General features: G+C 36.7%; 1 protein-coding gene across 18 annotated transcripts in view; it reads left to right on the top strand.

The window, feature by feature from the left end:
• The window catches only part of WDSUB1 (WD repeat, sterile alpha motif and U-box domain containing 1), a 56,405-nt gene that overhangs the window by 26,367 nt on the left and 12,993 nt on the right, over positions 1-17,045 (top strand). For all 18 annotated transcript variants that reach the window (XM_070507839.1, XM_014859601.3, XM_070507847.1 and 15 more), the window contains one exon: positions 6,556-6,696. In XM_070507839.1, the coding sequence (XP_070363940.1) occupies positions 6,556-6,696 (141 nt within the window). The remainder of the gene's footprint in view (positions 1-6,555; positions 6,697-17,045) is intronic.

Below are 17,045 nucleotides of genomic sequence, written 5' to 3'. Positions count from 1 at the left end.
CCACCCAAGATTGGTTTTGCTGTTCCGGGTTCCTTGTATTTCCATATGAATTTTAGGATCAATTTATCAGTTTTTGCAAAACACAGCCACTTGATTTTGATAGGGAATGTATTGATCTGTAGATCAGTTTGGGGATTATTGTCATCTTAGTATTGAATCTTCCAGTCCATAAGCACAGGATGTTTTTCTGTTTATTCAGGTATTAATTTCTTTCAATGATGCTTTGTAATTTTCAATGTACAAGTCATTTTTTAAGTGTAAAATTCAGTGGTTTTTAGTTTATTCATAGAGTCATACAGCCATCATGACTATCCTATTTCAGAACATTTTTATCTCCCTAAAAGAACCCCCTTCTCTCCTCTCCCTGGCTTCTGGCAACCACTAATACACTTTCTATCTCTATGGGGTTTTATAAGTAGAACTGTACAATATGTGGCCTTTTGTATTGGGTTCTTTTATTAACAATGCTTTCAAGGTTCATCCATGTTTTTGTATGTGTAAGTACTGCATTCCTTTTTATGGCTGAATAGTATTCCATTGTATGGCTATACTACATTTTGTTATTCATTTATTCATTCATTCAGCAGTTGATGGACATTTGTGTTGTTTCCATTTTTCGCCTACTATCAATAATGCTGCCATGAACATATATGTGTGAGTTTTTGTGTGAATGTGTTTTCATTTTTCTTGGGTATATAGTTATGAGTAGAATAACTCTACATTTAACATTTTGAGGAACTGCCAGACTGTTTTTCAAAGCAGTTGTACCATTTTACATTCCCACCAGCAATGTTTGAGTTTTCTAATTTCTTTATGTCTTTGTTAACACTTATTACCTGTCTTCTTGATTACAGACATCTAGTAGATATGAAGTGGTATTTCACTGTGGTTTTGATTTGCGTTTACCTAATGATATGGAGCATCTTTTTAAGTGCTTCTTGGCCATTTATCTATCTTTGGAGAAATGTTTATTCAGATCCTTTGCCCTTTTTAAATTGACTTGCCTTTTTGTTGTTGAGTTGTAAGAGTTGTTTATGTATTCTGGATACTAGATCCTTATCAAAAACAGTTTGAAGTCTCTTATGTTTGTTAGAGCATGGCACTCGAATAACATAGATAACAATAATGTATGTTATTAATAAACATACATTAATATAATCAAATAATAAACATAAATAATAGTAAACATAATAACCAGACACTATTATCAATATGCTTTGTAAAATCTTAATTAACCAGAAAACTTAGGAAATAGGATATCCGTAGTGAGATTTATTGTTAATGAAGACTCAAATAAAAAAATATTTGTTATAGAAAACCATTTTAAAGTATAGTGTTATATTTTCCTTATATATTAAACATAATATGTGAAGCTATTTAAATCTCTTGGAAGCTTATGACCTTTTAAGAAGTTAACAGAATGATGATTTTGTGAAAATACTTAGGGCTAGATAGTTTTGTATTCAGGCCATGCTGTGAAAGTTATTTTTGTATATCTAATGACTTAATTTCCATTATAATTTACTTTTTTCTCCTGAAAGTAGGTAATAGAATGTAGGGTTTTTTTTAAAGTTCTTGTGAATTTGGCATCTTCATTAGTTGATTTTCTCATTATTCTCTCACAATAAATACTAACAGTACTTTATCACACAGAAGCACTTGACAATGTAAAATAATAATTTCAGATTTCAACCAAGGATGTTTGAAAATATGTAAGAGAAACATAGTAAAAATAAGAGGAATAGAATTCTATTCTGATAGCTAGATAAATAAAGAATAAGAAATTCTTACAGGATTCAATTAATGGCCTGAAATAGTTTTTGAAGGATGGGTGTCAGGTTTAGTAATTACAGTCATTTTAAAGTTCAGTGAAATAGGTTTTGAAACGAGCAGGCCCGAGCCAAGATTGAAATGTAGTTTAAATAAGTCCTGTGGTGGTCTAATAGCTGAATGAGGAAAAGCATTATTATGAGTGGAGACAGAAATGTTGCACGTTCTCTAGTAAATCGGGACTCTACTTTGTGTTTGTGTTTAAGATTTGGAAAGTTAGCAAATTCAACACAGAATAAATTAGTAAATAAATAGACTAGGGCATTATTTTTTTCACATTCTAAAGTATTTTAAAGTTTTTGCAAGATTATAAAAGGATCAAGAGGCTAACTTTAATCTTCTACAGGTGCTATTTTAAGCTACAGTGAATTTCTCTTAGTCTTCACTTTTAAGGAAAGCAGACTTCCTCAAAACAATAAATCGGAGTAATAGAGAATTGAAATTGGTTCTAGAAAAAAATGTGTTAGGAGGCAAATTGTTGAGTGTATGAATGAATTTTACTCTTTCAGTGCATAGCTATCTTACTTGCATTTGCTTTTTTGGTACAACTGTTAAAATAGTTCCTATGTGAATGTGAATAAATATGAATTTGTTTAACATTCATCATATGGACGAAATTGATTATATTATGCAGTAAAGTACATTGGAATGTTAGAAACCAAAGTGTTATGTCTATTATGTTTGACAGTTAAAAAAATTATTTTTAAGGAATTACGCAGTCTATCAAAACTTTTCTCAATGAGCCTTTTGTGAACAAACAAAGGCACTTTCTGTAGACTGGAATATCTGTTGGAATCTAGTGCTTTAACCCAGGATAATAGACCTTTTCTAGGATCATGTTAATGAAAACCAGTGGTAGAATAGATTATAGTTTTAGGTAGGAAATAACTCCTTATATCCAGTACTACATTTTCATAAGGAATGTCCAGACGGAGATTCTTGTACAAGGTACAAAAGATCCTTGGCACTGAGAGAGATAGGTCCTAAGACATTTGTGAATCCATGAATTTGTGAACTCTACTATAGTATTTAATATTTCATTCAGAAGGCAGAAAGGATGAAAGGTGAGGAGCAAGAAAGTCTCACTGAGGTGTGATACGAGGCAAGCAGTAAGTCCTTTAACTAGGCATGTGACTTTCATCGGCATGTTGGCCTCGGTTTATATCTAGGTGTCAGGAGTATTGCAAATTGCTCCCTATCTTAGAGTTTGGAATTGCTGTAGATGATATAACAGTAGAAAGTTGGAATGACAAATGCCAAGGAACTATTGTATATCATGTCAGTCCTTGCACTTATATTAAATAATTATCAATCATATATTCCTAATTGGAAATGAGATTTTTTCAAAGGGTTCCCTCTTCCTTTTGCTCTGTCTTTCCAAGAAACCATGAAAGCACATGAGACGTTTTTGTCATTTTATAATCTAAAAATTATAATACCAAATTACTATATAAAATACTTTTTCAAACTTTGTACATTGCCTCTTTTAACATCCTCAGATTTTGAGTTTCATGTCTCAATTCCTAGTAATGCACCTTTATGTAGTTTTTCACTTGTTGCCCAGCATCATATCATTAAGTAATAGAACACCTACCATTTTTTCTTTATACATGATTAAAGTGAAACAGTCCCTTCAAATCTAATTATTATGGGCTTGTGCACTGACATGCTACTGGAGTGCGCATAACCCTTCCAGTTCAGCTGCTGGTGTTAAACTGGCCCACCCTACTTTCCAGTGAGTACTTGTTGGGCATTTTGGGGTCTCCTTTCTTCAGGCCCGTCGGATGTCCTGTTGCTTCCTTCCACAGATGTCAGCCATGGGTCTTATGGATGGCGGTGGTTTGTCCTCACCCACTTATATTGTGGGGTCATAAGGATTCCTAGCTACCTTGTTTTGTTGGAAATGTTGGTGGCATTTGATTTTGCTGTCTAGTTAGTTGCTCTGTTTTTATGTGGGGATTCAGAGAAATTAAAAAACTATACTGCTCCTACTACCATCTTCTCAAAATTGTTTTAACAGTTCCTACCATACCTATAGTTGTGTGTCCCTTTTCTTTCCTACTATAGTTTTTATATCTTTACTGTTTTTCTCTTAATCATTCTAGTCAGAAGTTTGGTGGTTTTTGTAAAATTTATTTTTCAAAAATAGAAAGTACTTTTTTCCCCTTAAGAAATAAACTTTTGGTTCTGTTGTTCTCTGAGGGCAGTGGAGAGGTGATTCAGTATCCAGCCTGTTGGGCTGTGCTTGTCAGGTCTAGGCTATAGCGCTGTCTTGTTCTGCTCCAGCTGATGCTGGCGTTGCTGCTTTGGCAACCGTACTTACAGGACAGAGCTGGAGAGAGTGAAGAAAGTAGAAAGGTCTCTCTTCCATTCGTGTACGTAGATCTGTGCCGTAAGCTGTCCTCTCCCATCTCCCACTCTGGAATCTGGTTACCTCTGTTTCCTTAGGGGTTTTCAGAGATTTGTTTGTTTTTTAATTTTTTTGGTGAGGAAGATTACCCCTGAGCTAACATCTCTGCCAGTCTTCCTCTGTTTTGTATATGGGATGCCTCCACAGCATGGCTGACAAGTGGAGTAGGTCTGCACCCGGGATCTGAACCTGTGAACCCAGGCTGCTGAAGGGGATCACACAGAACTGTAATCACTTGGCCATGGGGCCGGCCCCTGTTTTGTATTTTTGATGGTTATTTGTGTTTAGACTCTATCAATTCCCAATTATATAGCATTTCCAGAGTTGAGTAGGGGCTGGGGAAGAGGGTACAGGAGCTAGTGGCCTATTTAACTTGTCATTTTATAGGGACCAGATACCTCTTCAGGGTTATAGTAAATATAGCCAGATATTACCTATTACCCATCCTGAGGGTTTACTAGCCCTCGGCTGGTAAGGGTCCTTTCTTTGTGAGCAGTTAAGTTTAATAACACTCACTCCCAATCCCCAGTTATAAGGAGATGTTTGTTTCTGGCTAAGCTCTATGGATATGATTTGGTAACTGCTTCCCTGAGGGCAAAGCAATCTGAATCCATTTTTAAATGACATCAAAATTGGACAAGGATCACACTCAATTTAACCTTTTCTAGTCTGGGCATTTTGAAGTAGGCTTTCTGTATTCTCTACTATAAATATTATAAACATTCTAATTATTAGCATGTATGTGTAATATTTTTGACAGGGAAATATATGTATATTTTTCAGTATATTAAATGCTTCTATGTCCTTTTCATTATATGTTGTGTAATTGTCCCTTTAAATGAGATGGCTACTGTCTAATTATGAACCATGTTGTGGTGCTTTTAAAAGATTCTTTTAAAAATCCTCAATTTGGTTTTGGTGAATTACATAGGAAAGAGGTGATAGGAAAGCAGTGAAGCAGTCCCTGAGGGGCAGGCAGCTGCCGGCTTGACTTGCCATACTTCCGCAGATGTGGTCAACGAGTCCGAATAGATTTAACCTCATGACGCAGCAGGCAGCTTGAGCTTTATGTTCAAATTGGTTCCCCATTCCCCTTAAGTCTTGTGGGGGCAATTTGTGCTTGGGTCATAGCTGAGGAACCCTAAGCTCACGAAACTCCCCTTCTTATACGAGGACAGCTAGCAAACTAGCCCAAGAGGAAGGCATTGTCTTTATACTTGTCAGGAAACAAATCTGCCCTCTGGGAGGGAGGTGCTATCTCTAGCTCCAGGGGTGTTTGCAAACATCCTTTTGCCGAGACAAAAGTGTCCTAAGATGCCTACCAACCCTATGGAGAATTACCTCCCAGCAGAAAGAAAGCTGATTTGGCTCTTTCTTCTTCTTCTTCTTCTTCTTCTTCTTTTTCTCCGCCAATCCCCCCAGTACATAGCTGTATACTTTAGTTGTGGGTCCTTCTAGTTGTGGCCCGTGGGACGCCGCCTCAGCATGGCCTGATGAGCCATGACATGTCCGTGCCCAGGATCTGAACCAGCGAAACCCTGGGCCGCCGCAGCAGAGCGCACGAACTAAACCATTTGGCCACGGGGCCGGCCCCTGATTTGGCTTTTTATGGGAACTATGAGGCATTCTGAAATGTGATTTTTTTTTTCTTCTATTCACCCCACCCCCAAAAACCTCCATCTAAAGTAGAACTGTCAGCTAGTTCTAAAAGTGTAAACAGGTAATAACACTAAACTTCCTAAAATTAATTATACTAAACTTCCTGAAATTAAAAATTAAGATAATTTTTAAAAGTTAAAAGTAACAATATAAATGAATGAAATATGTGTACAGTCTTGGACAAATAGATGAGCTTTTTTTGTGATTGTGTTTCATACAAGAATCAGCAAATCCTGTATCCAATTTCATAAAGTTTAAAAATATAAGATGGAATTTTTACATTATTGAACTGAGCATCTTTAAAAATGATTTTTAGGAAATTGTTTGTTGTCTGAATAAATTAACCAGTGGTAATGAGCCTTTTCTGATTTTGGTTAGTACGTTGGTGTTTGGCAATCTGAGATTCTTGAGGAAAAGTCGGAATCTAAGGTTGTTTAGAGTAACCTCTCTATTAGTCGCTGATTTACTTTAACCAAAGCTCAGTATTCTATACTACAAAGATTCATTAAAAATTTCTGAAGAAAACAGTTCCATGTGGTAAAACGGTATGTCTGAAGATTTATGGTTGTAGTAGATAAAATCTTTCTCTATTTGCTAAAGATTTACATAAAGGTTACCAGAAGGTCTCCAGCCCTAACAGAATAATTTCTTTTCAGAATCTCTAGGGCTGCGTAGTAAGGTTCTGAGGAAAATTGAAGAGCTGAGGACAAAGGTGAAAACCCTTTCTTCAGGAGTTCCTGATGAATTTATATGTCCAATAACTCGGGAACTTATGAAGGAGCCTGTCATCGCATCAGGTATGTGTGATGCTCTTCTGAGTTTCAGGGCTTATTGTGTGCTAAGTGAGTAAATAATGTAGGCAGTTCACAGAAGTTTATTAAATGTGGAAAGTTTTCAAAACATGTCTTATTTCTCATAAGTAGTTTCTGGTTTCTTTTTCTTTTTAAAAACTCATTAGATTTCAACACACTGTGTGTTTTTTAATGCATAAAATTGGATGGATTAAGTTTGGATAAGATTAGAGACAAAAGGAATACGTTTTACAAGTTTTACGTAAACTTGCGAAGTATTTAGTTACTAGAATGTAAAGTTAAAGTATTGTTTTTTAAGATAGATTGTTGAGATCTTTTATGTTTATTTTGTCGCTATCATAAATTGAAACAACCTTACAGAAAGTAAGAAGTTAAAGATTATAAAGTTGCATCATTCCATATTAATTTCTAATCTTTGTGAATAAACACATACATACTTTACATAGTTGTGATCAGTGACTCCATATTACATTGTCTTTTTTGATTTTGGTGTAAAATTTTATTATGTACATTTCGGAATATTGACGTAGTCTACATAATTTTCAGTTTTAATATCTTTATTCCATTGTGGCTCTATGCTACATTTTGTTTGACTCTTCTGGGATTTGGTGTATGTATGTTTGCAAATCTTTATGTTGTAAATAGCATTGCACTGATATCTTAGCACTCCTTTCTTTCTGTTGTTAAACATTACTTAGGGGCATTTCATGGCATGTGTGCCCCAAAGCAGAATGAACCAATCAGGGAATAGTTTATGGACATTAAGAACAATTTTGATAGTTTTTGTTAGACTTGTTATTAGATCGTTTCCTAGAAAAAAGGTTTAGAGTGCTATCAGCAGTATATTTAAGTGTCCCTGTTTCTCCACAGTTTTGTGATCATTGAATTTTATAACTCTATTTTTGTGAGTTTAATAGTTGCTTGAAACTTTATTTCTTACATTGCCAGGGAGGCAATAAATTTTTCTACATGGCAATTTGCCATTTAAATATGCTTGGGTGTAAAATATTTATTCATCTTCTTTGATAATTAACTTATATGAGGGGCTTAAATACTGACCTTGCATGCTATGTCAACATGACTAGTGGAACCAATCATATAGTCTTTTTTTGTTAATATCATTTTAATGTAATTGTCTCTACTTGCTGTGAACTTTGTAGGCAGGAGCATTTTTCATTCATACAACTGTAAACATCTTTTCTTTTAAAGAATGCTTAGCTCTCACATTTGGCATTTTATATTTGCTTTGAGATATTATTGAACCAATAACATATGTTTGTATTTTTTATAAATTTCCTCTTTTAATTGTAATATAATATATCTTCATTGTCAGAGAATTTTTCAATCAAAACAAAGGTGTATAAAGTGAGTCATCTCATCTGTCTGCTCCCAAAGGCAAGAACTAATTATAATTCTAAATATTTTTCTCTGTATATTCTTAAATATCACATTTTTAATACCAATAGAATCAAGATATTTTTTACAAAACTGTGTTTATAGACTTTATACTGTTCTGTATCATGCCTTTTTTTTTGCTGAAATTGTCTATGGACATTTGCTTTCTAAGTCATAGTCATCAGTAAATGCTGCTTTAATTTTTCTTTAGTTCCCAGGGAGAGAAGAAGGCATCATGTTATCTACTTTATTCTCTCTCTTTTTTTTTGGTGAGGAAGATTGGCCCTGAGCTAAAATCTGTTGCCAATCTTCCTCTTTTTGCTTGAGGAAGATTGTCACTGGGCTAACTTTTGTGCCAATCTTCCTCTATTTTGTATGTGGGACACCACCACAGCATGGCTTGATGAGTGGTGTGTACGTCTGTGCCCGGGATCCAAACCCGCAAACTCTGGCTGCCAAAGCGAAGCATGCGAACTTAACCACTATGCCACAGGGCTAGCCCCCTACTTTATATTTTTAGAGACTGCCTAATACTCAGTTGTGTCTGTATCCTATAATTTATTTCATTCCCTGTTGGTTTTTTGCCATTATAAACTACAGCAGTAAACGTTGTATAAATTTATTATTGCAATCTTAATGTGAATGCTTCTGTAGGATAAGTTACTTAAAGGTGAAATTACTGACAGATACTGACAAATTGCCCTTTCAGCAATATAGGGGGTCCGTATTTCCCACATTCTTGCCTGTACTGGATATTAGCAATCTTTTAATCTTTCTCAATCTAAAACATGAAAAGTAATCTCAGTTTGCATTTCTTTGTATAATATTGAGTTTGAGCACTTTTTAATGTTTTTAGCCATTTATAATTTTCTTATTCATAAGCATTTAATTCAAGTTTAGTTCTTTTATTTTTAGTTTTCATTATTTAATACAAAAGATACTTATGGGAGGCAGTATGGCTTAGTAGTTGAGCAAATGCACTGATGAACCAGTCTGTCTGAGTCTGAATCTGTTTCATTACTTATTAGCTGAGTTACCTTGTGGGAGGCTATATAACCTCTCTGTGCCTTATTTTCTTCATGTACAAAATGGGATGCTAGTGTTTACCTCATGGGATTCTTGTAAGGATCAAATGAGTTAATGCATGTTAGGTACTTAAAAGAGCACCTGCACATAATAAGCACTCAGTAAACGTCAGCTGTTTTTATTCCAGCTATGAAATTATCTATGAGTGTAGCAATGGCTGTATATTTTTGGCTTTGGTGTGTTGTATTAGGAAACTTGTTTGCAGTTGAAAGAAACTGCACTCGAATTAGGTTAAGCAGAAATGGCAGTTAATTTATTAAAAGTTATTGTAGGCACTGGCCCAGTGGAGCAGCAGTTAAGTTCACACGCTCCACATTTGCAGCCCAGGGTTTGCTGGTTTGGATCTTGGGCATGGACCTATGCACAGCTTATCAATCCATGCTGTGGCATGCGTCCCACATATAAAATAGAGGAAGGCGGGCATGGATGTTAGGTCAGGTTTTTAAAGTGTATATACCTGTGCATCCACCATCACAATCAAGATAATATTATCACAGCCCAGAAAGTTCTCTCGTGCCCTTTACAATCAATCCTCCTCCATCCCTGGCCTTACATAACCACTGATCTGCTTTTTGGCACTGTAGATTATATTTGCCTTTTCTAGAATTTGATATAAATGGAATAATTCAGGATATACTCTTATGTCTGGCTTCTTGGCTCAGCAGAATGCTTTGGATTCATTTATCTTGTTCATTTATCTTGTATCAGTAATTCATTCCTTCAGATTGCTGAGTAGGGTTCCATACCATAACTTGTTTATCTATTAACCTGTTAGCAAACTTTTAGGTCTTTTCCACTTTTTGGCTATTATGAATGATGCTTTTATAACATTCATGTACATGTCTTTGTCTGGACATGTTTCATTTCTCTTGGTTAAATATTTAGGAGTAGAATTACTGTGTTGTATAGTAAGTGAATGTTTAACTTTAAAGGGACTGCCAAACTGTTACTCAGAGTGGTTGTACCATTTAAGTTCCCAACTGAAAATTCCAGTTTCTCCAAATTCTTCCCAACACTTGGTATTGTTAGCCTTTTAATTTTTGCCACCCTAGTGAGTGTGAAGTGGTATCTCATTGTACTTTTAATGTGCCTTTTCTGATGACTAGTGACGTTGAGCATCTTTTCATGTGCTTATTATCCATTCATATATCTTCTTTTGTAAAGTGTCCCTTCAGATATTACCCAGGGCCGCCAAAGTGGAACATCCGCACTTAACCACTGTGCCTCTAGGCAGGCCCCTAGGTCTATGATTTATTTCACATGTGAGATAAGAGTGAACATTTCTTCTTTTCCTAAATGGATATCCAATTGTTCTAGCAGCATTTATTGAGAAATCTTTTCCCATTGAATTATCTTGGCACTTTTGTTGAAAATCAACTGAGTCTGTATACTCTATATCACTGGTCCATTTCTAGACTTTCTGTGATCTCTTGATCTTTATGTTTGTCCTTGTACTAGTTACCTCAGTGCCTTGATTACTGTAGCTTTACAGTAAGTCCTGAAGTCAGGTAGTGTAAATCATCTTAGTTCTTTTTCAAAACTGTTTTAGCTATTCTTGGTCCTTAGCATGTTTCCATATAGATTTTAGAATCACTTTCTCAGTTTCTACAGAAAAGTGTGCCAGGGTTTTTTTGTGTATATATGGTAAAAAAAAAAAAAAAAAAAAGTAAAATTTACATTTTAACCATTTTTAAGTGTACAGTAGTGTTAACTGTATGCACATTGTTGTGCAACAGCTCTCTAGAACTTGTTCATCTTGTAAAACTGAAATTCTACATCCGTTGAACAACTCCCCATTTCCTCCTATCTCCAGTGCCTGGTAACCACAGTCTACTTTGTTTCCATGAGTTTGACAATTTTAGATACCTCATACAAGTGGAATCATACAGTAATTGTCTTTTTGTGACTGGCTTATTTCACTCAGCATAATGTCCTCAAAGTTCACCCAGGTTGTTGCAAATGGCAGGATTTCCTTCTTTTTTAAGGCTGTATAATATTCCATTGTATGTATATACCACATTTTGTTTATCCATTCTTCTGTTGATGGACACTTGGGTTGCTTCCACCTCTTGGCTACTGTGAATAATGCTGCAGTGAACATGGGTGTACAGATATCTCTTTGAGATCCTGTTTTCAATTCTTTTGGATTTATACCCAGAAGTGGAATTGCTGGATTACATGGTAATTCTATTTTTAATTTTTTGAGGAACTTCCATACTGTTTTCCATTGTGGCTGCACCATTTTATATTCCCGCCAACAGTGCCATTGTGTAGTCTTGGCACCCTTGCTGAAGATCATTTGACCACATTTGTGAGGGTTTATTTCTGGGCTCTCTCTTCCATTCCATTGGTGTATATGTTTGTCTTTGTGCCAGTACCACACTATTTTGGTTACTGTAGCTTTGCAATATGTTTTGAAATCAGCAAGTGTGAAGCCTCAGGCTTTGTTCTTTCTTAGAATTGTTTTGGCTTTTTAAGGTCCTTTGAGATTCTATATGAATTTTAATATGGATTTTTCTATTTCTGGAAAAAAATGCCATGGGGATTTTAATAGAGATTCCACTGAATCTGTAGATCATTTTGGGTAGTATGGACATTTAAAAAATATTAACGCTTCCAATCCATGAACACAGGGTACCTTTCCATTTATGTGTGTCTTCTTTTATTTCTTTCAGCAGTGTTTTGTAGTTTTTCAGTGTAAAAGCTTGCCAGGATTTTGGTTGGGATGGTGTTTAATCTGTAGATCAGTTTGGAATCGACAGCTTCAGTCCATAAACATGACAGAGCTCTCCATTTATTTAGGTCTTCTACGTTCTCTCAGCAGTGCTTTGTCTTTCAGTGTGAAGGTTTTGCATATATTTTGCTAATGTTATCCTTAGATATTTCATATTTTTGTGACTCTAAATACTAGTTTTTAAAATTTCAGTTTCTAATTCTTCATTGCTTGGTATTTCACAAGTGATTTTGTGTTCTGTGACCTTGCTTAGTTTATTAGTAATAATAGCTTTTTTTTTCAGATCCTTTAACTTTCCTCATACATGATCATGTCATCTGCAAATAGACAGTTGTATTTCTTTTTTTATGAAAATAATTTATCATCTTGCTGACCACACTTTGACAACGACTGTTTTAATATATATTCTGCTGTGCACCCTCTTTAAAAAAAACAAATGATGAAATCAATGAAATCTTGAGTTACATCTGAATCTTTTTTTTTTATTGAGTTAATGATAGATTACAATCTTGTGTGATTTCAGTTGTACATTAATGTTTGTCATTCGTGTTGCAGGTGCACCATTTCACCCTTTGTGCCCACCCCCCACCCCACCTTTCTCCTGGTATCCACTAATCTGTTCTCTTTGTCCGCATTTTTAAATTCCTCATATGAGTGCAGTCATACAGAGATTATCCTTCTCTAACTGGCTTATTTCACTTAATATAATTCCCTCAAGGTCCATCCATGTTGTTGCAAATGGGATGATTTTGTTCTGTTTTGCAGCTGAGTAGTATTCCATTGTATATATACCACATCTTCTTTATCCATTCATCAGTTGATGGGCACTTAGGTTGCTTCCATGTCTTGGCTATTGTAAATAATGCTGCAATGAACATTGGGGTGCATAGGACTTTTGGAATGGCTGACTTCAAGCTCTTTGGATAGATACCCAGTAGTGGAATGGCTGGATCGTATGGTAGTTCTATTTTTAATTTTTTGAGGAATCTCCATACTGTTTTCCATAGTGGCTGCACCAGTTTGCATTCCCACCAGCAGTGTATGAGGGTTCCATTCTCTCCACAACCTCTCCAACATTTGTAAATCTGAATCTTGAACCAGAATATAGAAAGAATTCGTTGGCTAACTTTTAGTCACTTTAAATACCTATTATTTATGATGGTATATTTAAAACTATACATCAAGGATGAACAGAAACCTGTGATGCTCTTCCGCCCTTGTCTCCATCTGTTAAATTCTTAGTCATCCTTCAGATCTGCCTTCTCTCTAGTGATGCCTTTTCTATAGAGCCCTTCCCCACCATAATTACAAGAAGGATAACAGTATTATTATTGTTAATAATAGTATCTAACTTTTTTCAGTCACTAGGAGCCAAGCAAAGCCAAAATACTTTATACATGTTATCTCATTTAATTCTTACAATAACACTGAGGAAAGTACTGGCTTTGGGTGGCTGAAGGCTTAAAAAAAAGAAAAGCCTCTGGCCTCTAGTTCTGTGCTGTACACACCTGCTGTCCTAGCACTTACTGCATCCAGATGTCACTGTCCACCTGCTCTGTCCCACACAAGGTGAGTCCTTGAGGTCAAAGGTCAGGCTGAGTCCCTCCAGTCTCCTAGGAACCATGTGGCAGGGCTCAGTCAGTGCTGGATCCACGAGAAAAGGGACCAGTTTCCCGATCCTCTCGCCTCAGAGCTCTGTGCTCTTGGTCCTCACCACTCAGCCAAGCCTGTGAGGTTTGCTGGGAGGAGAAAAGGGTATGGGTGTGTGCGCTGTGGGGTCATGGGTGCCACGGGGATCCACCAAGCATGCATGCACCGAGGCCAAAACCTTTCTCCTCTCGACAGATTTCTTTCTTTCCAATCTGTATCCACCCGGCAACCCCACACGCAAAGGGCATGATCTGCTCGCCATGAGACAGAAGCCAGTCGTCAAGAGGCAAGATGGTGGTAGAGAAAGGGCATTTTATTACAGCTTGCTAGCAAGGGGGAAGATGGCCAAAGAATGTCCAAAAGAACCATCTTAAGGGGAACACAGAATCTTGAGTGGTTATATAGGCCAGTGGGTTATAGGGGAGGGGGTCAGGAGTGTTGACCCAGAAGTTGCCACACCAGATCTTTTCAGTTTTTCATTGATGATGGCTATCAGCATAGACTTTCTGTCTGGGGGTCATTGCATTCCTAAGGAACTCAAAAGAATGAAGTTATTGTCTTACTGCAGCTGGGAGGTATATGCACAAGTAGGGGTTGTAAAATCTGCAGAGCAGGTGGATCTCCTGGAGGGTACATACCTAGCTGGGTTAGTCAGTCAGAGGTCATTTAAAGTTATAGTATGGTTTCTTTTCTACAATATGGCTTCCCTTATGTCAACCTTTTGTTGAGCTGGTTTCATTATCACTGTGGCCAGGATTTCCAGTACCATGTTGAAGAGAAGTGGTGAGAGCAGACATTCTTACCTTACTGTACCTTACCTCACCCGGCTCTTAGGAAGGAAACATTCCAATTTTCATGTTAAGTGTGATGTTAGCTGCCTCTATCAAGTTAAAGAAGTTCCCTTCTATCCTGAGTTGCTGAAAATTTATAAAATGCTTATCCATTAAAGTAATATGTTTTTCTCCTTTAGCCTGTAATATGATAGATGACCGTGTTAGTTTTCTGTTGCTGCCGTAACAAATCACCACAAAATTAGTGGCTTAGAACAACACTTCTATGGGTGAGAAGTCCAGTGCGGTCTCACAGGCTAAAATCAAGGTGTTGGCAGGTTGCGTTCCTTTCTGGTGGCTCTAGTGGAAATCCATTTAGGTTGTTGGTAGAATTCAATTCCTTGTGACTGTAGGACTGAGGCCCCTGGGTTTTTTCTGGCTGTAAGCTGAGGGCTCCTCCCAGCTCTGATAGGCAGAATGATAGCTCCCAGAGATGTCCATGTCCTAATCCCCAGAGCCTGTGAATGTAGTGTTATGTGGCAAAGAGCGCTTTGCAGATGCGATCAAGTTAAGGATCTTGAGATGAGGAGATTCTCCTGTATTACCTGGGTGGACCCAGTGTAATCACAAGGATCCTTATAAGTGAAAGAGAGAGAGAGGCAGGAGAGTCAGTCACAGAAGATGTGACCCCAGAGCAGAGGTTGGAGTGATGCGGGAACAGGAGCCAAGGAATTCAGGCTGCCTCCAGAAGCTGATAAAGGCGAGGAAACAGATTCTCCCTAGAGCCTTCAGAACGAACGCCACTGCCAACACCTTGATCTTAGCCCAGTGGAACTGATTTCATGCTGCTCATCTGCAGAACTGTAAGATAATAAATTGTGTTTTTCAAAGTCACTGAGTTTGTGATAATTTGTTATAGAAGCAAGAGGAAACATACACTGGCTTCTAGAGGCTGTTGTATTCTTTGGCTGGGGACCCTCCTCCTCCATCTTCAAACCCAGCAGTGGTGGGTTGTATCTTTTTGCATCACATTGCATTTCTTTGACTCACTTTCCTACCTTCCTCTTCTGCTTTTAAGAACTCATGTGATTAGATTGTACCCTTCTGGATAGTCTAGGATACTTTCCTATCTTAAAATCAGCTGACTGGCAACCTTAATTCCCCTTTGCCATGTTAACACCAAGTATTCACATGTTCCATTATTCTGCCTTCCATAGTTACAGTCATTGATTTTTTTATTGTGGTAAAATAAACAGATAACATCAATTTTACTATTTTAACAATTTTTAAGTGTACCGTTCAGTGGTATTAAGTACATTCACAGTGTTGTGCAACCATCACCACCATCCATCTCCAGAACTCTTTTCATCTTACAAAACAAACTCTATACCCATTAAATAATATCTCCCACTCCCCCCTCTCCCCAGCCCCTGGGAACCACCAGTCTACTTTCTGTCTGAATTTGACTACTCTAGATACCTCATATAAGTGGAATCGTACAATGTTTGTCCTTTTGTGTTTGGCTTATTTTACTTAGCATAGTATCTTTAAGGTTCACTCACACTGTTGCATGTGTCAGAATTTCTTTAAGGCTGAAGAACATTCTGCTGTGTGTATATACTACATTTAGTTTATCCAGTCATCCAAACATAGTCATGTGGGTAGTTTGCACTTTTTGGCTATTGTGAATAATGCTGCTGTGGACATGGGTATACAAATATCTGTGCAAGTCCCTGTTTTCACTTCTTTTGGGTGTATACCCAGAGGTGGAATTGTTAGGTCATATAGTAATTCTGTGTTTAATTTTTTGAGGAACTACTATACCATTTTCCACAGTGGCTGCACCATTTTAAATTCCCACCAGCAATACATGAAGCGTTCCAACTTTTCTACGTCTTTGCCAATACTTGTTTTTTCTGGGTTTTTTTTTTTCATCCTGTTGGGGTGAGGTGGTATCTTGAGGTTTTGATTTGTATTTCCCTGATGATTAGGATGTTGAGCATCTTATCATGTGTACTGGCCACTTAGTATATCTTCTTTTGAGGTTTTTTGCATATTTCTGCTTTTTTTGTTGTTGAGTTATAGGAGTTCTTTATATATTCTGGATATCAATCTCTTATTAGGTAGATGGTTTGCAAATATCTTTCCGATTCCATGAGTTGCCTTTTCACCCTGTTAAAGGGTCCTTTGATACACAAAAGTTCTTAGTTTTAATAAGGTCCATTTTATGTACTTTTTCTTTTGTGGCTTATGCTTTTGATGTCATATTCAAGAAATCATTTCCAAGTCCAGTGTCATGAAACATTCCCCCTATGTTTTCTTCTTAAGATTTTTACTGTTTTCTTACATTTAGGTTTTTGATCCGTTTGAATTTTTAATGGTCTAGGTTCATTCTTTTGTGTGTGGATATCCAGTTTTCCCAATGCCATCTCTTGGAAAGACTGGTCTTGGCACCCTTGTTGAAAACATTTGACCATATTCGTGAGGTTTATTTCTGAACTCTTTATTCTATTGGTCTCTATGTCTGTCTTTATGCCAGTACCACACCATTTTGATTACTGTTGCCTTGTAGTAACTTTGAAAATCAGGAAGTGTGTGTCTTCCAACTTTTTTTCAAGACTGTTTTGGCTATTCAAGATCCCTTATGATTTCATATGAATTTCACGATGTATTTTTCTATTTCTGCAAAAAAAAAATTA

Source organism: Equus asinus, chromosome 4, assembly GCF_041296235.1.
Source record: "Equus asinus isolate D_3611 breed Donkey chromosome 4, EquAss-T2T_v2, whole genome shotgun sequence".
Lineage (NCBI taxonomy): Eukaryota > Metazoa > Chordata > Mammalia > Perissodactyla > Equidae > Equus > Equus asinus.
This window is presented reverse-complemented; position numbering and strand designations above follow the sequence as displayed.